The following is a 25426-nucleotide window of genomic DNA, read 5'->3' on the forward strand; positions in this document are numbered from 1 at the left end:
TCAAAGTAAAATACACCACTGGCACACTATACAATTTCATGCTGCATCAATTGCATAATTATTGCTTCTCAATGCAATGAAAATGTATTATTTAAGTCATGCTATCATATTATACAAATGCAAAGCCAAGACATTTTTCTTTGAAACACCTACCTTCACCATCACAGTTTGATCAGAGACACTACTCATCATCTCATTGATAGACTTAAATAGCTGCAGCAAGGATTCCATGAAGTCTGCTTCTCCTTTGTTTTCATAAAGTCTGAGAAACAAATAATTGCTTGTGTAATAGAAGCATAAACCATAAGGGAAAAAAAAAAACCTGGCAATATTGTATAAAACAATGAAAATTGTTCCCAAAGCAGTCATTTTTTGTTCAAATGACAACTGACAATGCCTTGTATTACTCATGACATTTAAAATAAAAGGGGTTCTTAAATTCTACAACTTTTATCAATCAGGCAGGAGTGTTTGGTATAGAATGGTATAGAACAAATAGTTAACCAAAAGGAAATCCGTTCAAGTCACAGACCTAAAATGGATTATTACTAATTTAAAGCTTCCCCTGGTAAAACATCAAATAGATGGAGATTTAACACTGACTCCTAAATCACTGAGACACTATCAATCCCTCTCATTATCACCCAACTCCACATAGCTGCAAAATAATGGGCTAGAGTCACCTCTTCACTCAGCACAGAAGTAAGCAAGGAGGTGGGAAGAGCATGCCAGGAAGCCAGTTCCAGCTCCCTGATTCTCAGGACCAGACCCAGCCTAACTTACAAGTGGTGCTAGTCATCTTTAAATCCTGCCACTGTTGTAAGGTTCTTAATAGCGCTATGCGAGGAGAATTAATGTGGCAACCCCCTTTCCACCACCAGCGAACACCCTGCATGGGAAGAGGGGAGTTTGCATTAATTGATATGGAATATATAGGCTAAAGGTGTTAACATAACTCAGTTACTGTCTAAAATTCAACAGTGTTAAACAAGATTTACTATACATGCAATTTAGCCTTCTTAGGACATGGCAAACACACCATTAAACAGCCTTTTTATTAAAGATAAAGAAAAACAGTTACAATATTTGACACGTAAAGTATTAAATAAAGCATTTATTTTCACAGTATTCCTGGTTCCTTTTCTTTTTTTTAACTGGAGAGACTTTTTAGAACTCCTTGTGAACAGCCTTTTAGATGGTATTAAAGATGGTAGTAATTGTTTTTTGGAGGAAAAAAAAATGTTAGTTGAAATGGGCTGGAGCTGTTATGCTGCTGATAAATCTTGATTTCATTTTATTTTAGGTGGTATTTGGGATTCAGCAGGAGCTGACAGATGTTATTTGGGTCTCTCTCTCTCTCTTTTTTTGGGTGGGGAGGGGCCCAGTTTGGTCAGGACATTTTTCAGGATTAGGAAAAAGAAGGTCTGGGGTCTTAGGAGATGGTGGGAGTAGTAGCCATGATGGTGAGGCTTGATCCAACAGCCCCCCTCTTGGTTTTTATAAAAGATGTTTTTTTTTTAAGGACTTAAAAAGGAAGTGATGGGGAATAGTCCATCCCCTTCTTATTTTGTCTATTAATTAGGGTTAATATCTGACACACTAATTTTGGTTTATTAATTTTTGGACTTGCTTTTTGTTTAACCAGCATGATTTTAATATAGTTTTTGAGTTATATTAGTAGACTTTTTGGTTTAGACTAATTCAGGTTTTTTTGTTTTTATTTTTGTGCTTTTTTAACAACATTTGTTATTATAGATTTTTGTAATAGTTTATTAACTTCTTCGTTCTGTTTATAGATGAGTATATAATTAGGGTAAATGTGTAGGCTTAACTATTGAAACAGAACTAATTCATAGGGACCACTCTGCAGACCAGATACACTAGCAGGGAGTTCCTCCAATGCCAGAGGATCTCTGTTGGTGCTTAAGGCCAGATCACAACTCCTTTGTGCCACCACAGTGATGCAAAAAGGATGTAACCCAGCTAGAGAATTTGGTCCAATCTCTAAATATGGCAAAAAAGTGACTCAATTCCCAAACCTCCTTTCTATTTTAAATGCAACATGGATTTTGCCTAGAATGGAGAAGGGTGAGATGAGGAATGCTTCTATGTCTAACAAAAGGAAAGCACCATTACCATGAACAAATTTCCTGTAGAAACTTAAAACATACTGTTTGTTCTGTGACAATCTCCATAGCTCACATTTAGCAGGGATGCAGTCAATAGACTTCTGAGAGCTCTTCCCATTTAAAGAGCTTCAATTAAAGAAAGTATGACTAGACAGGTTTAATATATGCCACAGAGGGAAACAACAATTAAGGGTGCATGGTATATAGGAGACAGAAGGGCAGAAGGCCAGCGAAGCATGACATCCTTGTCAAGTTTAAATTGTGGTATTTATAAAAATGGTTGGGGGAAGCACCAGAAATGTTTCCCATGCACTATACATTCAGTTTTTGATTGGCTATGGGCCTATTCGAGACATTTAGTCCCAGGCCTCTTTCTCCGTCAAGCTACGTTCTATTTACATCAGGTGCTCAAATGCCCCTTTGTTGTATGTCATCATGATCTGTCACAGTAGCTATCAAAAAAACATAAGAACGGCCATACTGTTCAGTTCAAAGGTCCACCTAGCCCAGTATCATGTCTTTCAACAGTGGCCAATGCCAGGTGCCCCAGAGGGAATGAACAGAACAGGTAATCATCAAGAGATCCATGCCCTGTCGTCCATTCCCAGCTTCCGGCAAACAGAGGCTAGGGACACCATTCCTGCCCATCCTGGCTAATAGCCATTGATGGACCTATCCTCCATGAACTTATGTAGTTCTCTTTTGAACTATGTTAGAGTCTTGGCCTTCACAACATCCTCTGGCAAAGAGTTCCACAGGTTGACTGTGGTTGTGTGAAGAAATACTTCCTTTTGTTTGTTTTAAACTTGCTGCCTAGCAATATTTGTTCACTTCCCTTTTTTTATCTTCTACTTTACCCACTGATTAAACTGCATCAGAAGAGAGACTTCTAACTTCAGCATATGGTTCCGCCTTTCTAGGGCAATGGGAGCATTATAGGTAGGCATTTTACATATTTAAACCTTAGTCTGATTTCTTCATATTTGAAAACATCACGTAAGATTTATTTAAAACTCACGATGGAGAATCTATATTACAAATTCCAAACAAGGAGCAGGGATACTTTTTTTTTTTAAAAGTGGTACATGCTACATTACACTAAAAATTCATGTCTATTATTTCTAGCATAAAATGCATATTCCTTGGGAACCATAAAGCAGCTATTAAAGTAGTACACTAGGGAAAATGAAAAAAAAAGTTATTATACTGTACCATTTTGCTCTGAAAACTTTGCTTCCCAACTAGAACTGTAGGCCGTACAGCACAGATTATTAAAATTATATTTTAGGAATAAACTAAGAAACTGCAATGTTCCCCTAACAAAAGGAACTGTAAAGCTTAACAGACCGTATCCATCAATACATTTTATAGATACATGAAGCTGGTTAAGACAAGAAAAAAAAAAATCTTTGTGCTTTAGTAAATCCTGAGCACCTGCAACTCTCCATGACATCAGCTGGAGCAGGGCCTGTACATTTATCTGAGACTGTAGTAAACTTGGCATGCGGAGGGCATGTGCGTATGTTTGTTGTGCAGTACCAAACACAGTCAGCGTGTTCAATAATAAATTTATTTAAAAAGTTATTATTGGTAAAGCGCCTTTTTAAAAAGCTTTTTCTTTAGAACAGGAACTACACTTGCTTGTTAAGTGTTTCACACTAAAACACTAGCACTGAGACCACTTCTTTTAAGGACAGCCCCTTAATGCCACAGTTTTAATAGTTCTAAATAATCACCATATATTAGCCAGGGTTTCAGCTTTACAACTGAGAACCAACTGTTGCATCATTCCAATTTAGTAGCTTCTCTGATTAAACCCTTATCATTCAGACTTGTGATTTCCCAGTGCTAATGCATTTTGAATTAGTGCTTAGCACCAGGAAATCCAACGGCAAACACTAAGGGATCATTTTTTTCTGTAAATCTCATCTGCAGTAAGAGATAATTATTTTTTTTCTTGTAAAATGATTTGTAAGACCAGAAACAGAATAAGTGACAATCAGTACCTTATAAATCTCACAGCAAGATTATTATTGAAAGCAATTACATTGCCTAATTTATAAAAAAAAAAAAAAAAAAAAAAAAAACCTTGGTGACGTTGTTAACTTCAGAACTCTACATAAATCCCTTGTAATAACCTTGTTATATCCTATAAGAAATAGCAAAAGGGTTACATTAAAGGTTAAATTAAGACAAATACATAATAAACTTGCTTTTATAGGTTTGTATATTTGGTGTAAGCAATTCCATGATAATTTTTAACTTGCTGGAAAACTCCTGTACTTAGCTTTATTGGTGACTGTTGACTTCAGGCATGGCAACAAAGTTACCTATTCAAGTCACAGAAAATTAAACAAACTGAAAAACAGCATGCTAGAAATGTTGAGATTCTGCCCTCCCATATTAAAGCCACAGGAGTTTTTGCAAAGAAATCTCCTCAAGGATTTTCTCATGGAGAAGCTCCACATTATTCTATTGGAGGAAGAGAGTGAGAGGGTTTGCTACTCCCTACAGAAAAATCCGGCCCCAAACCTCACAGATACCCTCAGTATCTGCAGGAGGCCATGCTCAGCCACAGCGGCTCCCTCCTACTTCTTTGGCCATGGGAGCTTATGAGAACCTCTCGGATAAGGGGTTCTCTGTGAAAATGCTAACATTTTGTCATAAATTGCATTAGATTTGAGAGGGGAACATTTTGAATCCTCTCTTCCCTCCCTCCACGCCCTCCCCCTCTGTGCAGGACTTGGAATGAGCATAAAGCCATCTGCAGGGTCCCAGGGAAGGGGACTGTCCTGCAGAGGCCCCAGAGTTGCATGCAGATCATTCTGATATCAAAGTGATTTACATCATGATTTAAAATCAACAAACAGGAAACCTTGATTGAAATTAAGAATTTTAACCTTGTGGTTTATTTGTACTTTTAAGTTATTTTCCTAAATAAAGGTTCATTCTCATTGGTTGGTATAATTTGGTACAACTTTTTGCTAGCCATGAGGATACACTATATCTACACGTACATATTTAAGTAATTAGAGCGTTTTAAGTACATTTATTCAGAATCTTAATTTTTACTTTTTTATTGTGTTAGAAATGGCGAATGATGCATTTTTATTGACTAAATTAACTTTTTAATCATGATTTACTCCTCAAGCGACATTTGGTTAGAAATTGGAATTCAATTAAAATGCACAGAAACCACCATTGAATTTTTTTTTGATTAGTTAAATAAAACTACCTTAAATGTGCTAGATGCACAAGGAGAAAAGTTTATCAAAATTAGTTTGTAATACAAAAGTTAACTTTTTAAACAAATCAAGTATTATCTGCTAGGGAATTGACTTGATTGCTTCTGATCACCATGTCCTTCAAGATTTTAGAAAAAGTAGATCTCATCTCCTTACACCTTATTTTTATTCATAGATTGGAAGAGGAAATCAAGCTTTTCTGCGTTTTCAACTACCAATCAATCAATCAGTTTCTCAACTTTGAATGAACTCGTCATTGAACTGAAATGAAAAAAATTCTCTTTCTGCATTTGGAGAAAAAGCCAGTGCTGTCAGAGTGGCATGTCAACAAACTCTGGTTCCAGGTGCTTAGCTGGTGACTTCCCCCAGTTCATTGGTTTGACTTTCTTTAAAACTTCAGCACTAAACATACTGCTTGAATATTATTGTTTTTATTTTATCTAAATGATTTTAAAAGATTATAGTAAGTTGAGGCCTTAACAAAGATTAGCATGGGAAGGCAGCATTAACTGTGGCAGTTACTCTTGCTGTAATTAGAGTATTGGATGCTGTAGTGAGGTGTAACAACTTTATTAGCATGGGTTTTGAACGGCTATGTTACTTACAAGTGGCAAACCAATGAGTTATGCTGGTCATCTCAAACAATTCCAGTCAAACTTATAAACCATACTACGTTAGTATGAATTCTGCATATGTTACCAGGAACACTATTTTAGAAATGTTTTGAGTGTCTTAAATTTATTCATATTTAAATTCTTTCATTCTCATGGCTAGGATTCCTTAGTTTTTAATCAACCTATACAAACAGAGGGGAGAGAAAAGTTAAACCTAACAATCACCTCAGGTAGCACAGAGATATATAATAGTGTCATGGTTTTGTGATCCAATAGCTCAAAACAAATATTGTGCATGCCACTGGAAATCTGTGAAACTCGCATTGGCATCAAGATGGTAATTATCCAAATATTAATGCTACTAATGGGATGCAGCTCAGTAACCGTCTCTGGTCCAGGGCTGACTTTTGCTAGTTCCTCGCCTCAGATTACTGTAACTTTTTCACCTGGTTGGAAGATATTCAACCTTTTGCAGGGAGGCAGAAGGAAGCTTTTCTCTGGGCCACATCATTAAGGATTGACTAAAATCAATGAATTTATAAAGAATTATTTTAAAAAATTAAAATAAATACATTGTCTTTTCAAAAAACCTATTTGAAATTATGGGAACCTTCTGTTTTCAGACCCTTACAACATTCAGAAAGCTATGAGCAACAATGGAAGCGCTTATGTGCTCTTTCTAAACTGAGGTGTCACTCCCACTGTGAGGTCCATGCTTAAATATACCCACGTATATTCACTATTTACATTTGCAAGGCTTGGCATAAGGCAGCTGAGAGAAGGATGCTGAACTAATCATTGGAGTAGTTAGGGTTTGGTAGCTGGAAAGGGATTACTACAAGCTATAAAACCAGTAGCAGTGTGGCCAAAAAATAAACAGTAGCAATGTGTCCACAAAACCATCACACCTCACAAGGTCTTAGCACGGTCAATCTTATTCCTTCTGTCTAATGCCTATGTTACATTTTCTTATACTTTGGGAATAAACCAAATTTGTGCAGAGTAAACAAGTGCTTTATGAAGAAATAAATAATATTCTATTTACTGCACAGTACTTACCTTTAAACAGCCAGTGCCCTTATGAAAAATGCTTTGTTTCATACCAGTCTACTAGTAGGCACAACATTTACAGTAAATACAAAAAAAAGCCAGAACTCATCACAAGCGTCTCTAATTGTAATTTTTAAATAAAAAGAGAAAAATCATATTTAAGAAAGGAAAAAATATGAACCCCAAGGTTGTTTTTTTAAAAAAAACTGTTAATACTTACTGATTGAATAATATCCTGGACCGTACTATAAATTTGAAGATGTATTCCAGAGCTTTCATAGCTTTAAAAAGTTGATCAGTTACACCAGGTTTCTCAGCATTATCCACATAATTTTTTAAAACTTTAGTCAGCTTTCTATTAAAAAATAATAAAAGGTTACTTGTACTTTTTCCAATTAAGAATTTTGTTTCCTGAAGAATTTAACAATATTAGCCACAGCTAGTGCAGATAACATTAAAGCATTTTATTATGTGAGAGTAAGGACTCTTCATTCAATTCTCGTCCTTACCAGTGACTAACTGTGACTTTGGGGAATTCCCTTAACCTCTGTGTTGCACACTTTACCTACCTCCAAAATGAGCACAGCATCATGTATTTCATAAGAGAATTAGCAGACTTAATATTTACAAAGTCCTTTGAATCTTGAGATGTTCAGGTGAAAGGCGCTATGCAAGTACAAAGAATTATCATAAATATTTGTGAACGATTTCTAAATGTAATTCTATTTAATTCAATAGCCCCTCTGGGTTGTACCTAGTATCCTTGCATATGGCTTTACTTTGGAGCAGTGAAAAAATAGATCCTGTAAAACTTGCCGTTTCAAAATTATAGACAGTAGCAGTTGACATTAAAAAATGACTTCGTCTCCAACTTCGGGATTTTCTACATTTTGTTTCTACCGACTAACAAAATTACCACTTCTATAGCCTCAGTTTTCTTGACTAGAAATCACTTTTTAAACTAGAATATAGACAACTCCCAGTTTTAAAATCACCATCTTTAGTTTTATTTTAAATATACTATGAGTGATATTTTTAAAACACATATAACCCACTGAAGCTAGTGAAGACCTAATTTTGTCCTTATTACTTAAGTGAACACACTTCACACATTTTCTTCCCGCATAGATCATAAAAGTAATTTGGCTACCAAACTCCATTCCGAGGAAGAGAAAGTTGCCAAGCAAAGCTATCCATTACTGTTTTTGTATCCAACAATAACAGTCTGAAGTAGCAAATAGCAAAAGAAAATTGAAGGGTTCTGTTTTTGTTTTGTGGGTTTTTGTTTTTGCTTAAAGATGACAACGGTGTACACATAATAGAAGATAAGCAGAACACCAATTTTACACTGTAAGCAAGATGGATTTTAATTTTTTCAATATTTATTATTCCTTGCACAAGTATAATTGGCAGTTGTCATGTTTTGTTTATGATACTTTTCTCCATAAACATGTCTGAAATAGTTCAAATCACCATCTCATTAAAAAGGAGGAACTATGGGCTTCATGCCTCAGGATTGACAGCACAGTTACTATTAATTCAGATTTGAAAAAGGAAAGCAGGAATATCTCCTACTCAAAAAACAAAAAAACCCACGTTTCTTCATGTTTATAGGTGAACACCTATTTAAATTATGCAAAAGAAAATGTGAATACCATCTGGATACTCTGTACAACAATGTTTTCATTAGAAAAATATTTTTAAAAAAAATATATATACTTACGTGTAGGCTAAAGTAGCACTGAAATGTTTCTTAATGTAGGTTTCCAAGACAGGATTAAAATGCTGAAATTTTCTGTCAGCAATCAGTCCAATGATAAATACCTGTTAAATTAGTATAATTATTCCATTATCCACAAAATCTTTGAATTTCTATATTCTCATGAGCTAACCAGTCGAATCATTTCAAACGAGCCACACTAAGAACATACAGGGGACACAGTCACAGACTGACCTTAGTTAAAAACAACAATCCTACTGTTCTATTTATTTTACCAGCTTTCTGTTCCTAACATAGGAATGGTTCTCCCTCTGCCCCACTACCACTCTTCTACTTCTACCGGTGTCCCAGCACAGCAGTTGGTCCACTATATGCTTCACCATTTCTTCTGTCTCTGACACTGTCAGCAGAGCGCCCCCCTTACACTTGTCTTCAATCACTATGATGCAGTGTGTCAGAACCCTCAATCACTGTGATGCAACGTGTCAGAAACCTTCATCCCCTTTGAATTAAAGCCCTACTCGGAGTTTTAAAAAAACCCACTTCAAATAAAACAAATTTCAAAAGGTGTGATTTGCAGGTGATAGGATGAATATTATTTATGAAAAAGACCATAATTAAATCTATACATCAATAAATTACATTTTAGCCAAATACCTATACACAAACAAGTCAACTTACCAAAGCATCGAACACCAGGGTGTCAAACGTCTCACTCTCGGAATTCTCCATCATTATGTTAAAAAGTGCATCTAGTGTATCTTGTAGGAACTGCAGATAAATATTCAGGTCACTATATTTTACAGGAAATTTGAGATTAAATTTCCCAAATTGATTTTACATGGATCTACATACTAATTTTTATTTTTACATTATATAGAATATAAAAATAAAAGCGTTAGTTGGAAAATAGAACAAGAATTTTTTCCCACATTTTGTTTTTCAGTGAATTTTTATAAAATTTAGTATTTATATATCAGAGTTGGCCAGAAAATGCATTATCTCCCCTCCCCCCAAACACACACACACACGAGTACTTGAACAGAAACCTTTACTTTTTATAGTGAATATACCAATAAAGTGTTTCAGGATTCAATCTTAACATACTGTTATTAAAAAGAATCATGCAATTTTTGAGAAATGATCGTCTATCACAATACAAAACACAAACAAGCAAGTCAGACTCATGCTAAATAAATCAAGTAGTACTCAGATGCTTTGAAATTATCTTGACATTAACAGAAAATACTACATAGCTATTTATGGCTCCATAAACTCTCAGACCCACAGCAGTTAACTAATAGCATACATGCAGGCATGGGAAATACCACACACAACCTTCTTTCCCCACCCCCACCAATAAAACCTACAGGCCTCTATCACTGTAACTGAAGAAGAATCTTCACTAGACAGTTGGCAGGACACCCTGATCTGCACAACATGAAAGTAAAAGCAGATTAGCAAAGGGGACTTGATGTAAGCACAATGGAAAAAAGTACTCTATAACCGTATAATGTAATATTCCTTCCTACCATGGGCTAATAGCACATAGGGTTGGAATTCTTCAGGTTGCATGATGCATTTAGTTTTACCAACCAATAAGTCTGTGTCTGGGCAATTTGTGTTACTAGATGGACAGAAAAAACATCAGCTCCTCCCAGGCAGATTAACATGTGAATGTATCACCGCTCAGATTCAGATTTTGGGGGAAAATGTAGTTTTATGCAGCAAATGCCTTTTGTCTCTGTTGAACAGGTAGGCAGTCTTCTCCTGTAGCGGGACTCCAGTTTAGGGATGGAGTAAGCTATTTGTTTTGTCAAGAGATTTTATCGGGGGGGGGAGGGGAAGGGGGAATCTTCCATCAACCAGAGGAGTAGAGTAGACTCTTTTGGGATTGGATCTGCCACAACAATGAAGATGTGTAACAGCTTATGAGATCACACTCAGGCTGCTTCTTGGGCTGTTCAGCAGACTCAACAATGCTCAACAAGAGACTCATTGTTAATGATCACAAGCTAACTTTTATTTAGTAACCCACTGTAATCCTCTTTTGGCCACCAATTTCCATCCCAAGGAATCTGTAACCACAATATGATGCTACTAAAATCTGGAGGCAAACAGCGAAAAGAAAGAGCTTACAACATCATTTCCATATGGGCACGCAGCTTGGGGCAGAAATCAGCTTTTGACTTCACATTTTAATTTTTAGTAGAACAATGTGTGTCTTGCAGTCATATTAATTTAATTAGGGGAAACAACATGGCAGTTCACACTGCTATGCATTTAAACATTCATTTTTCAGTGGGAGTGAGTAAAGTTTTCCCGAACATATGATGGTTTGATAGCATGGCTAAACTCCATTAAAAAGAAAACAGAGAGATGAAAAGGTGCCATGACTGGATGTTTTGTGCACATGTGGGCATCACACACATTTTCTTGCATTTGTAGAACTCATGTTGTATGATCAGTTTTGAACACATGCAATGAGGACTTACAATGATGACTAGAAAGATTCCAGGCTGTCCAGGCCATAGAGGGTAGGAATACCCCAAGAAAATTACTAATAGCATCTTGCTGCAGATTGTGGCAGGGCTTTGGAGACTTGCAGGAGGATACATTCATCAGGGAGGGATGTCATGAATAAGGACTACTGCTCTGTACTATTGTGTCCATACAACATATATGGAGAACTCCATTACAATGAGAATCTCCATTGAAAGAAGATAGCATTAATTCTACTACTACTGATGTAGAATGAGAGTCAAACATCCAACAAGTCTCTTATATGTTCACTATTGATGTGTCAATACTAGTACAGAATATAATGATATTTTGATGGAGATTTATGAATCATTGATCGTTTATTAACAGAAAATTTGAATATTCTTGATCAAGACGACATTATTAAAAATTATGTTATTGAAAATTGGAAGTAGTTTAAAGGAAACAAATGAGGGGAAGGAAAAGGAATAGTTAAACTAAAAATGAATAATAAATATGCAATATTATACAGACTAAACTACTAAGATATTTTTCTTGCACTGTAGAAACAGTAGGCAATGGTCCTTTAAACAAAGAACTAAGAAAAAGACCAGCATATCAAATAAGAACTCTTCAGTCATGGGCAAAAATTTAATTGATGCATGTCCCTATTAATAATGGGAGCTTTTTAATGGACTTCAGTGAGGCTAAAATTTCACCTGCTCTGTCTACAAAAGTGTGTGCGGAGAGGTGGGGGAACAGCAGTGTGGAGGGAGGGGGAAGGGAGGTTCACCTAAATATTGTTTTAACTTTCCGTTGTGTGACATTCTGTTATCTTTCTGTAATCACTGGGCACGCAAGTATCTGCCTGGTGTATACTCTCCAAGGTAATTTGGAGAACAACGAAAATTACCCATAATAACGTTAGTTGGCAGTGAGCATCAGCACTGAGCTATGGCTCTCAAGTAATATAAGCCAAAAATGGTAATAAACAAGGCCACTCTGCAAAGTTCTATTTAAGAGGCTATTCTTTCCTTACTCAGTAAAGAACAATAACTGTGGTCTCAGCTGTGCGAAGTTTCCTTAAGATGAAGCATTCATTAGTGCTTTTTTACTTTATTTGAATTTTAATTTGGTTAATAGAAGCATAAAGGCCCTTAAGGTTCATCTACTCTTGATATATTACTTCTGCTGACATTATTGGATTCGATTTAGTACAATGTATTCAATAAAGTCTAAGCCTACTGTTTTCCACAAATAAACCTGTCTTTATGTTGGTCTCTACAGTCACTCAATGCCCTTATGGCCTTGGCAAATGTAAATTACTTGGCCCAGCTACATCTTCAGCAGGAAACATAATTAAAAAAAATATTAGCAACACTTGCTGAAATGTGGCACTTGCACTCCACATTCAAACATAATAAAATGCACTTAATATTTATTTAGAGAATTGAACTTTTGCTATGCATTTTATTACCTCACAATAATTGAGGGACTCTCCCTCAGCAATAATTTCAAGAAGTTTTGATTGTACTGTTTAAATAAAAATCCCTTTTGGCATTTAAATGTGCATATAAAAGCAAGTTTACTGCAGTATTCAAAATATCAATATTTTAAAAACCTGTGCATTACACATCTGTATTTAAAAGTAGTTCCTTACTTTACAGGGGTGTTGTGAGGACTCAGACATTAAAGATTGTGAGGCACTCATATACTACATTAATGGGGGCCATATAAATACCTAAGCTAGAGGGATGGAAAAATTTAAATATCAAATTCATTAAAAAAATTTAACTTGTTTCTTACCTTAACCACTTCACCACCATCAACTTTCATCAGCTGTCTCAAATTCTGCTGCAGCAAGTTTGTGTTAGATCGCCATTTCAAAAGCCCCAAGAGATCCACTGTACGTGAGAAAAACATTCAATTATGATGTGCTGCAGGAGTTATGCTCTCATTCACATACCATGACTATATTCACAATAAATAAAAACTTCACTTCCAAGTTAGCCATTTTTATTGACTGTTTACATATTTCACTACTGTATATCTGCATTGCTGAAATCTGGTACGACTATATTCCTACTTTCAAGTGCATTTACTCTGAGAATGTCATCCATGGAAACTTACTTACATTCAAAATCAATAGTAATTATGCTAAGGAAAACTTTGCACTATAGCATACAGACTATGATTTCTATTATGAAAGCACTGCCGTTTTCAAAAAAGTGGATTACATTTACTAAAGGTACTTTTAGAAAGAAGGCTAAGCAAGTGCTGGTTTCTCAAATCTCAACACTTTGGTTCACCCAGGAGCTATCAGAAAATAACTCATACAGTGCAGGTCAGGTTTTCTTCCACAATCATTTCTACAAGTTCGAGAGTTCCCTTCAGGTCTTCAACCCATTGCCGGAGCCTCACTGCCCTAGCCTGGTATGAGGGTTAAGGAGCTGGGGAAGGAGGTTATCTCCTTGCTGTGCCTCACACTAAGATTCCCAACCCCATTTCCCAGTTTCTTTATGGGATGCCTTCCCCTCAGTCCACTTTCAACTCCGGTTTATCATGCCACTATACACCTGTCACCTGCTAAATAGCAACAACCCGAACAGGACCTTCTGACCCATTCCACCAGGTCCCTGAGCTGCAGTGGGTAAGGTAAAAGCCCTTCCTGCCCTAGCCAATCTAGCAGTGAAAACAAAACTCCTTCCCAGTCCCAATAAAGGTGACAAGCGCAATGCCCACAGCAGACCAAAAAAACAACTCGGTTCTATTCTAACCCAGCAGTGAGTGGGGCTCATATACTCTCGCCAGGATGAACAAGGGTCAGTGGCTTAGCTTAGCCCTGCTAGCCAGCCCACCAATTGCTTCCCCCACTCCACCACAGCCCCATCCCTCTCTCAATCACAAGGGAAAGGGAAACCCTTAAAGGAGCTATACCCTTACTCCTTACCCCTCCAACCAATCCAGATCTCATGCCTTTGAAGCTGCTGAGGGTGCATTCTTCTGTGCTTTTAAAATAAAAAAACCTGCAGAAAATATTTTTAAGGCTAATAGCTGAAGAGATGATCTAGCAATGTATTTTGAGAATGCAGGAAATGTATACGTTAGATATCCCATGGAAAAAAATAAAGTACATAACTAACTAATGTACATAATAAATGCATCAGTTCTTTAAACCATACAACAGTATGGCAATTTACTATGAAAAAAAACGGTACCTCTGAGTAGTATTCCTCCAAAGGAAAAGGTCAAGCTCTTACTAGATAGGGTTTTGTTTACAGAATACTTAAATAATCAATAGCAACACGTGGAGTAGTATAATTTTTGAGCACCAACAAATGTTTCAAGGCTATTACCCTCTCTAAAGTGAATGCCATAACACTACGTAAAGAGAAACATTTATAAGTTGAAGGTGAAAGAGACACTGGTTTGGCTGAAACAGATTAAAGTGATGGTGAAGGAGAGGAATGGGGGAAAAAAACCTTTCATGTGGGAAGTGCAAGCTAAAAAAGACTGCCCCTTAAGAGATACAAGTAGGACAGTAGTAAGTGAAAAGTATTATTAATTCAACTGGAAATAAAATATAATTCCAAAAAAACCAAGAATGGGGTTTTAGGGGACTTACTTTAGCCACTGGATTAATATTTTTTCAGAAATAGACAAGTTTTATCAGACTCAGTAAGAGCTTGCTTATAAGCTATCTCCCATCTCACTTCCTTCTTGAGATTCAAGTAGGTTCAGCATCCAACGAACTCCCCCAAAGGAGGGAGGACAATCAATCATTCTGGAGTTTTTTTCCAGGAAATGTAAAACATGAGAAAACTGGTCACTTTAATCCTGGATGTCTCTCTTAATTGCAGGTTCTTTGTTAGACTTGTCAGGAGTAGGGGATGGATTCTCCAGCTAAATGCTGCACAACAATCTGGCCTCAATGCCTTATCTTTACTGATTCTTATCTTGAAATAATTAGATTGGCATAAAGGAGGACGAGTCCACTCCCCAAGGGAGGACCCTGTTTTAGCATCCTAGACATGTGCCTGCATCATAAGCTTGTCAGCTGTCTACATCAGATGAAGTTGAAGGGGACAAGAGACCAACAAGGTTAGAAATCTCAGAGACAACTGCACACAATGGCCGAGTGTGTCTTGGCAAGAGAAGGAAAGACACTCCATCAGACCATGTTTCAATATCCTGCTATTGCACTCGTCTCTCATGCCTATTCAAATGTTAGCTATGAAAAAATAGAAAATGGCCATGTCTGCTCAGAGAAACAACAAAATTCATAATTTCAGTGCCCAACATTTGCTACTTAGAGATAATGATCAGATGTTGAGGACAACATTCAAGAGTTGATAGACAAACTACATCTGAGAGGCACTGTTGCTGAAGGAATGGAATTCCAAAAGAGCATGTTGTCAAACATGTATCAGAATACACCAATATGCAATACAGAATGCAATGCAAAAACAAAACCAGACATATCATGGTTAACGGACATATGGGAGGTATAAAAGCTGAATTTCAAAATTGTTCTCTCAGTCTTAGTATTCACTATATTTACTCCATGAAAGTCCCATTAACTTATTGGCCAAACTTCTGAATATTACTAATATTAATTAGTAAACACATAAGAAAAACTGTAACAACAAACATCATTAATCACAAACTACAATAATGTGTCCAGCAGTGCGACCCTCTATATTGGATTCTGTGAGCTATGTTTTATGAAACTATAAAATTACTGAGTTATCATTAGGATGTTATCATATATTTGGGTTGCAATTAGAATTATTGCTAAGTATCTCCTTATACCATAAAATTGGTTGACTGCAGTGAATCTTATGTGCTTTGAATATAAAACAACAGGAATGTGTTTCAGAGATGTCAAAAAGTACTGCAGTATAATTGTGAGGTGACTATGAAGTCATATCAGACCTGTTATTTTTCTATTTGGATAGGAAACTGAATAAAGAATATATTTACAGGATAATCTTAATGGTTGCTGGCAGTAACACATCACTCAGTATTGTACGCTTTACATAATATGTGTATTTATAAGCACTTATGTAAAATACTAGTGAAAGAGGGGTACAGATCAACACAATCATTCATGGTAGTAAATCCACTGAAAGTTTTAATTAACCTGTGTCAATTCGATATTGAAGTATTCCAAAATACTATGCGTATGAACTGTCAATTAAGTTAAACTATCTCAAAGGCACAGATGCAACCTAATTTTTGAAAGAGAGGACAGAGAAATTACATACCGCAGAGGACTTTTGTTCATTAGGCTAGAACCCTCTAGGATAGGTTCTTTCTGGGCTCCAAAGTCTGGGGTCCCACCATACACCACTAAAATAGCCAGCCTCCAAGTACTACCTGATCCCTCTCCCCGTGGTGACTCCTATAATGACTATCTCCTTTCCCAAGATGACTCCATCACCCCCAGATGACCTCCCCTACCCCATATCCTGAAACCTATCCACTAGTCTAGAAGCAAGGAAGGATGCTGATCACTCCATGGGAACAGAGTGAAAACAAAAGAGCTGGCTAGAGAAGAGGGTCAGCTGCTCCAATGACCTGTGAGCTGTATCAGTGACTATACCAGAGGCTGCCAAAGGAGCATGAAAAGCAGGTCTGAGGCTGAAGGGTTTAGAGGAGATACTATGATACTAACCACATTCCTGCCACTCCATGCCCAATCCTTAAACTCCAGTCATGGGGCACATTCTACAGAGAAGGTGAGGCTTGGCAACTTCCTCCTCCCTCCCAGACCCTTCTATCCATCCCTGCTCTGGTCTCTGTACCAGACACAAAAAGAGGGTGGAACTTGTTACTTGGAGAACCCTGCACACAATGAAAATCATATAAGGCATCCCATTGGGGACCACAGCCATTCCACCACCCTCCTTACCAGCTCTTCTATACAAAGAGACACTTTGAAGGGATACTAGGTATGTGTTCCATCATCCTCTCCCACACACCTGTTTGCACCCATGCTAGAAACTGTAAAGTTTTAAATAAAGCCTGTGGTGCCCTGTTTTACACTCAGAAGGACCTTGGCCTAAATGGGTGTGGAAGTGTTTTCTCATCCCTAGGCACAGCTGGACTAAAGCATATAGGCTGAGCAAGGTTTGGATGCTATACTGCCAATTCTCATACTGTACTTGTGCTGTGTTTAGACAGAACTGTCAATCAAAACCCTTCACAAGCAGTATAGAATTCCCTTAATAAAATAAAACAATACTACATTCCCTCCCCTCTGATAAATGGGGGGAATACGTGGGTGGGGATACGTGGGGTGGAAAGACATTTCTTCTATTAACTCACCATTCTGAGTGAGTTTTGTTGAACAAACAAGAGTAGAAATCTGGAAAGAATCTTTGCTGATGGTGCAACTTCCAAGGCTTTGCATGCTCTTCCCAGTTGTGGCGTGCCCTTTTTCTTCCAATTCTATTTTAGTTGATGGCAAGCTTAAATACGTTGAGGCATCCTCCAACTTCTTTGCTTCTGCCTGCAAGATTTTTTTTTAATCAAAATACAACATGATAAATAACTAAAATAATAAAGAACAAAGTTATATAGTATATTCTCAAACAGGAATAAAGATATTTATCCTAAATCTCTATGTAACTATTTACAGTCGGTGTACTTAACGTTTATTTGCAGTTTTAGAGAAATTTCAGGTTAAAGTTTGTTTGTTTTTTTAAAAAGCCCTAACCAGATCTAGCACCTACATGGTTTGAAGCAGGAATGTGAAATTTCACATGGCCAAAGGCGTGCTTTTTTTGCTCTCCCATGCAAATCCATCCATATGCAGCCAATTACAAGCCCTACAAAATCATCATTTCCACATATACAGTACAACTTGTTCAAGACCTGTCCCTCAATTTTCTGAATATCCCAATTGTATGGTACACGTTATTGGGTTCTGCTGAGCCCTCTGGTCATCATTCTGAAGGAGCCATACAGAAATGAACCTCCATTACCACCATACCTTTTACGTTTCTACTGCTTGACTCTGCTAACAATGTTCTTTTAATACAGAATTTTGCATGTACTTACAACTAGACTGATGTGTAATAGATTCCATAAAGTGAAGGTTTCACAGTAACCAAATCTGTGCAATGACTGAATCAAAATTATACCTTGTACACTATAAGATCATGCTCTCCATCCCTTAAAGTTGTTCCATCGTATCTCATCAGCTTCACAAATGCTAACGCAAATATTTTCTCGGACTTATCTTTGGCTGTTAAAAAAATAAGACACATAGAGTAGTTTAAGTAATTGATATTGACGGAGACACTACTCCAATATCTCAAGGAAAGATCATTTAGAAATGGCCTGACAGTGATAAGGGTTCCCATATGCAGGAAAAGGGCTAAGAAACTTAATAAGGATGCAGTCCTCGATACATGAGGCAAATTAGATAGTAAAATAAAGATTTTCAAACACAGGTGCCTAAAACTGACATCTTTGGTAGCTGCTGGGTGCTCAGTACTTCTGAAAGTCAGGCTGCTTATGGATTTAAAAGGCTAAGTTAAGGCACCAATGTTTTAAAATCTTGACCTACGTTTTTATACAAATCCCAAAATTACTGTTTGACAAAGCAACAAGTCGGTATCTCTTATACCTGGAATGATGATATTTTGTCAGTTAGTTTATTACTACTACTTATTATTTGTATTACCGGAGCACCCAGAAGCCCTGCTTATGACCCAGGACCCATTATGCTAGCCCCTATACCAACAAAGAACAAAAAGATGGTCCTTGCCCCAAAGCAGCCCACACATAAGCATCTTTAATGAACGCCTGCCACATAATTTCACTGCAGCAGAGATGAGGAGGTTACTTACCTGCAACTGGAGATTCTTCGAGATGCACGGTCCCTATTTGTATTCCCAACGCAGGTGTGCATGTGCACCATTCGCTGAAGCCAGAAGGTTTTCTGCAGCAGCATCCATTGCCTCGTGTTCCAGGAGAGGTTGTAAGAAGCCATGCGAGCCGACGCACACTCAGTCACCCTCTTATTGCTGAATAGGGCTGTGCACAGCACAGGGGATGGTGGATGGGTATTGGAATACAAATAGAGACCACACATCTCGAAGAACCTACAGCTACAGGTAAGTAACCTCTTCTTCTTTGAGTGAAGGTCCCTAAATGTATTCCAAACATGTTTGAGTATCAAGCAGTGATCAGCTTGGAGGTGAGTGCCAGGATGTGAGAGTTATTGCCCATCTGCAGGATGGCAAGGCCCACAGTCACATCTTCGGCTGCCCCTTGGCCGATGGCACAGCGGGCGGTGAAGGTATGTAGAGAGCGGCCAGGTTGCCACTCAGCAGATATTGTGCTAGGGGACGTCCGCTGGGGGGCAGAGATGATTGTTTATGCCCTCGTGGAGTGGGCCATAATTCTGCCAGGCGGTGTGGCATTGGACTGTGCATAGCACTCTGTGATCCACTTGGATATACGCTGTGAGGAGAAGGCCAGGCTCCTCAACCGCTCAGCAGTGGCTATGAGAAGGTGTGGAGATGAAGGCACAGGTTTCTGTCTAGGTAGAACGCGAGTGCACAGCACATGACCAAGGAGTGCAGAGTGTGAGCGGGAGTGGCATGCAGTTTAGGATGGAAGACCGGAAGATGGATAGACTGGCTGAGGCAGAACTCAGAGACGACTTTCAAGAAAAACTTAGGGTGAAGGTGTAATGAGATTTTGTCCTTACGAAAGACCATATATGGGGGCGGGGATGGGGAGATGTCAGCCATCATGGCCACCAAGTCTCTGACCCACTAAGCGGAAGTGATGGCCACGAGGAAGATGACCTTCATGGGTAAGTGTGAGGGGGAACACATGGCCAGGGGCACGAAGGGAGGTCTGGTGAAGGCAGAGAGTACAAGATGGAGGTCCCAGGGAGGGGTAGGTTTAAGGACCCGTAGAAAGCTGTTAGTCAGCCCTTCACGAAATCAGGCAATGATAAGGTGAGTCAACACCAAGTAGCTTTCCACCGGTGGGAGGAAAGCACTAAGAGCTGCCAGGTGGTCCCAGACAGAGCTAAGACCGAAGCCTGAGGTCTTAAGTTTTAAGAGGTAGTCCAGGATAAGGGGGACAGAGACATCTTTGAGGGGGAGACAGTGGCATTGCACTCAAGATGTGAAACACTTCCACTTTACTGTGTAGCAAGCCCGTGTGGAATATCGTCTGCTGTGCATAAGTATGTGCTGCACTGGTGCCAAGCAGGCATTGTCTACATGCGATCCCCATCCAAAAACCAGGCTGTCAGTCAAAGCGGGGATGGGCTGCGATGTTGGACTCTGCCCTGGTCCTAGGTAAGAATGTCTGGCAGATCAGGGAGACAGATTGCAAAGGCAGGATGAGAGTCTGAGTAGATACTAGGAGGACCCTGGCTCGGTCGCAACAGATCTTACACAGAATTTGGAGGAGAAGGGGAATGGAAGGAAATTCATATCAGAGACAACTTTGACACGGAAGGAGACAAGCATCGTCCTGGGAATCGTAGCCCCTGGCACCCTTTGAGCAGTAAAGGAGTAACTTGCAGTTTTCACAAGGGGTGAAAAAGGTCCTAGCGAGGGGTGCCCCAAGCCTGGAAGATGAAACAGAAAGTGGGGTTGTGGAACTCCCACTCGTGATTGAGGTACCAGGTCCAGCTAAGCACGTCTGCCAGGGAGTTCTGCACCCCCGGGAGGTATGCCACATGGAGTGTGACATATTATCCAAGACAATCATATATAATACCTATATCAAATGAATACTATCACAGTCAAAGTAAATCCTTCTTCTATTACTAGAACAGCAATTGCTAACATATGGAAAATGCTTAGTCACAAGGCATCATTCTGGAGGGCTCAGAGTATGGCTAAACGGCTAATGATTTTAAAGGAAAATCAGTGGGAGCTACAGGAAGGCAAATAGCTTGCATATCCAAACCATAATTTGAAAACAAACAGCAGGTCCGTATCAGAACCAGGATTAGAACGCAGGTCTAAACTGCCTTACGTACACAAGACCACAGTGTCTCCCAACCAAGTCAAATTCCCTGTCTCCGTTTTCCCCATCTGAAACAGGAGGATCCTCACCTACTACTTACCTACCTACCCACCCACCCATGGGCCTCTTGCTTAAGGCAAAGCTGGCACTTGATTTATTTACTGGGTCTCTCATTTGGTGACTTGGGCAGAAAGTATATAGGAAAGAAGGCATGAGGGCTATCAGGAGAGGGAGAGGAAACAGAGAAAAAAGGACAATTGTACAGCACCTAGTACAATGGAGCTCCTAGGTGCTAGGATAATAAATAAATAGTAGTAGTAGTAGAAGCACCTCATCCCCACACGAAAAGCCAGAAACAATCTCTCCATTACAGCAGATGCAGGCACCAGGAATTGACAGGCGCACCAGGGGAAAAACTGAAGTACTCACAGTCCTGTGATGATCTGTGACGGAATGTAAACCTTAAATGACTGCGGTTCACATCTTCAATAGGAATTGCCACCTTCACAAATTAAGACAGGAGAGAGAAATAAGACCCATGACTTCAGATAGTTTTTACCAATACCAGACTTTCACAGAGGTTCTTCAAATGTATTTTCTGCATTTTTAGAGAGAGTAATGTAATTTTAGCTTTCTTGCATTTCTTATAATTTGCTTGGTTCTTTCCAAACGAGGTATTTAAAGACCAGCATGACTTTCGCATGAAAGACCTTTAAAGGCCCTAGCTCCCTTGGAAGAAATCTCCACTCCCTCAGCCATTAGCAGATTGGGAGAGAGCCACGCCTACTAAATTCCCCATCACATGACCTTATGGGACTAGCAGGCAAGCTACACAAGGGACCCCAAAACCCAGCAGCCCTCATCCCCCACCAATATCTGAAGCAGCCTCTTCTACACTGCTCTTCAGGGCACAGCCTTTACACAGAGCTTACGTAGAGCCCTTCAGTTCTATGGACATATTCACATCATCATCAACAGACATTGTATTCTTTACCTCTCAGATGTTGTCAGTTCCTCTCACCTCAACTAATAAGACCCCTGACATTTACACTATAACTACATAACTTTCTAGACCAGTCTCTCTCTCTGATCCAGGTGGTTGCTACTGCTGTTGTCAACTACTGTCAATTCAGTTTAACTGACTAGGCCCCACCGTACCACCTGTACTGGTAGCCCTTTTCTTGACCTCACCCCGCCCCCACCTTCACTCTCACAATGTCGTCTTCTCTCCACTATCTAAATATCCAGTGTACCCTAACCTGTTTATAATTATTATTATTAATAACACACCCTCAACCACCTCATTTGTACAGACACAAAGTTATATCATTAAAAACTTCAGCTTAAAAACTGTTCAAGTAAGTCACACCAAGATACACAAACCTAACCAACCATATGATCTTATGACCGTCTTACATTCCCTTACCACATCCATTCACTTTTTTCCCCTGTAAAAGGCCACACACACCTAGGGTGATGCATTAAATAAATAAATAAATTTTTAAACAAAATCACAAGTCTATATATTTCTCCCCTCGGTATTCAATTAGAGTAGTCCTATTTTCTTCAGCATATTGAAATTTGGACTGCATGCTGCTGATCTACATGTCTGCAATTCATTCTGCCTCACCACAACCATTTTCTGTGGGTATGTCTATAAAAAAAAAAACAAAAAAAAAAAAAAACAAGCATTGGGTGGGGAGGGGTTGCACTGTAGATGCACTGTAGATGCACTTAATTCCCACAGCAGCTAACTCCTGGCTGCAACTGCAATGAGAAAGCCTTCTTTTTTGGAAAGAATATCGAGAATGAAAAAAAAATTAGCCAACTCTCCTTTCAATTAAATTCTTTCCAGCAATAACAGCCAATATGTGTCTTTCAGAAGGCTACCCCTAGCCTCATTTTTAATATTAAATCTTTGGCACCTAGCTTGGGGAGTTGTTACTATGGTGCTAATTTAGCATCATTAGCATAATGCATCAGTAAACCCAGCATCCCAATATACTTACTCATGAGTAAGTCACTATAATATATGTTTACCATGATTTCTTTGTACTGTTGTTTACAAAAGAAAGTTATCCTAAATAGATGGTGGAATATCCCTGTGAAAAATCTATTTTGACCACAAAGATGGAAGAGTAATTTACATTCTATTCAATGCCAATGTTCCTTAGCAACCTTGAAAGGCTTTTGCTTAGCTGATCCTTTTACCCTTCCTACAATTGACCACATTAATTCCCTTCAATTTTGTTCTTACAGATTTCTTATTAAAAACTATTCTCATTTTATTTTAAATTAACCTATTATGAGGAAAATTATTTTATCATCATCTGTACCTTGACAGTTTCAAACCAGCGAGGCTGTTTCACTTGGTAATAGATCACTGATTTATATTCCGAGATAGCGTCATCACCAGCCCCAGGAAAAATCACACTCTTGAAAGACAAGGAATAAAAACATTTACCCACACATACATACCCATCTAACAGAGAACAAACTAACCAGCACTGTCATTCAATAGTGAAAGAGAGGATCCAGTAGGTAGGTTAGAATAACAGAGGTCTTATGCTCTAAGTTTATCCCTAGTTAATTTCAACCAAATTGTATGCAATGATACCACAATATTTATTTGCTTGTCACAAATGACAAACTAAGTCTTTATCCTTTGGTGTGAGAACTTGGGCAAGGCATTCTTTAAAAAAAAAAAAAAAAAAAGTGCCCTCAAATTTTTACAAATAACAAAGATGATGATGGAAAAATTTGGGCAAATAATTTCAGAGATTACATTTTCCAAAAGAAATACCTCCAATCTTTTGCCATCTTCGTCATAAACAGATATTGTAACTTCTACATTCTTTGCTGTTGTTTTGCTGCCTTTGTCAAAATCTCCTTGAACTAATGTTACATAGATATCATTGCGAACATCACCTGGCAGGACAAAAAAAAAAACATTACACTCACAATGTTCATAGTAATTTTCACAGTGTGCAGTTCTGCATAAAACAGTGAAGTATAAAACCATAATAAAAGACTTTAAAGGAACACTTGTTAGGCAAAATAATCTACATCCTTAAATTTTAAACACACAGTATTGAGAAGTACCACTGACTAGTGTCTTACAACAATATGTTCACCTACAACTCATACTGAAGGCACTGTATTAACAAAGCATGACCAGTGGTATTGTTAACAGAACATGTCTGGGTTGAGGCTAAGCCCTGGTCTACACTGGGGGGGGCCAGAGGGGAGGGCAGAAGAAGGGGAAGGAAATCGATCTAAGTTACGCAACTTCAGGTACATAAATAACGTAGCTGAAGTAGATGTACTTAAATCGACTTACCGTGGTGTCTCCGCCACAGTGAGTCGACTGTTGCCACTCCCCAGTCGACTCTGCCTGTGCCTCTCATGGCGCTGGAGTACAGGAGTCGATGGGAGAGCACTCGGGGATCGATTTATCGCGTCTAGACTAGACGCAATAAATCAATCCCCGCTGCATCAATTGCTGCCCGCCAATCTGGCGGGTAGTGAAGACATACCCTGAGAAAACATACCCCCAAATCTTTGTTAGCAAGATTTTTTAAAACCCCAATCTACCACAGTAGTGGAGGTGAGAGTGGTGCAAGAAACTAAACAGAACAGAAAATAAATCCAATAACTGTAGTTATTTAAGATGACATATTACCATAACGTGAAATGTTTCAACATGCTTTTATTTCCTTGGTTTTCCCTTTGCCAAACCTAATTTTAATTCAGTTTGTGTGGTCTAGAAAGGTAGAACTGCAGGTGACGTAATGTTTTTTAATTTAAATTTTCTACAGATGAAAGTGTGTTTAATTTGATGCCTTATATACAGTACACTGTCTTACAAATATTCCTATTTAAAAGGTATCATGAAAATGAAACAAGGGAAACACACATGCATAGAGACAGGTAACTCTGGCTGACTGCCTGAGACTCAGGGTCTCTGTCTCATGATCACAATAGGTGTGGTCGACTGAGGCACTTAAGCTATATACACCTTATGTGCAAACATCTGGAAGCTACTGACAGCTAATGACTCAGTGGAGGGCGCTGAACTCTGAAATTCTCATTCAAGATGTCCAGCAGAACATAGAGCCTGTGGATCTTATGCAGAACAGTACAAGCTAAATCTTTTCCTCGGTCATTTGCTTAAGAAGG

The 25426-nt window shown here is 38.4% G+C and overlaps 1 protein-coding gene across 1 annotated transcript in view; it reads right to left on the reverse strand.

The window, feature by feature from the left end:
* DOCK1 (dedicator of cytokinesis 1) overlaps window positions 1-25426 on the reverse strand; it is a 549703-nt gene that overhangs the window by 433971 nt on the left and 90306 nt on the right. Inside the window, exons 14-23 of the mRNA XM_077822901.1 lie at window positions 24051-24175; window positions 23584-23682; window positions 21677-21749; window positions 18388-18491; window positions 17570-17753; window positions 13046-13143; window positions 9440-9529; window positions 8762-8862; window positions 7259-7393; window positions 154-262 (exon numbers count right to left, since the gene is read on the reverse strand). Of these exons, the coding sequence (XP_077679027.1) occupies window positions 154-262; window positions 7259-7393; window positions 8762-8862; window positions 9440-9529; window positions 13046-13143; window positions 17570-17753; window positions 18388-18491; window positions 21677-21749; window positions 23584-23682; window positions 24051-24175 (1118 nt within the window). The remainder of the gene's footprint in view (window positions 1-153; window positions 263-7258; window positions 7394-8761; window positions 8863-9439; window positions 9530-13045; window positions 13144-17569; window positions 17754-18387; window positions 18492-21676; window positions 21750-23583; window positions 23683-24050; window positions 24176-25426) is intronic.

Source organism: Eretmochelys imbricata, chromosome 7 (genome assembly GCF_965152235.1).
Source record: "Eretmochelys imbricata isolate rEreImb1 chromosome 7, rEreImb1.hap1, whole genome shotgun sequence".
Lineage (NCBI taxonomy): Eukaryota > Metazoa > Chordata > Testudines > Cheloniidae > Eretmochelys > Eretmochelys imbricata.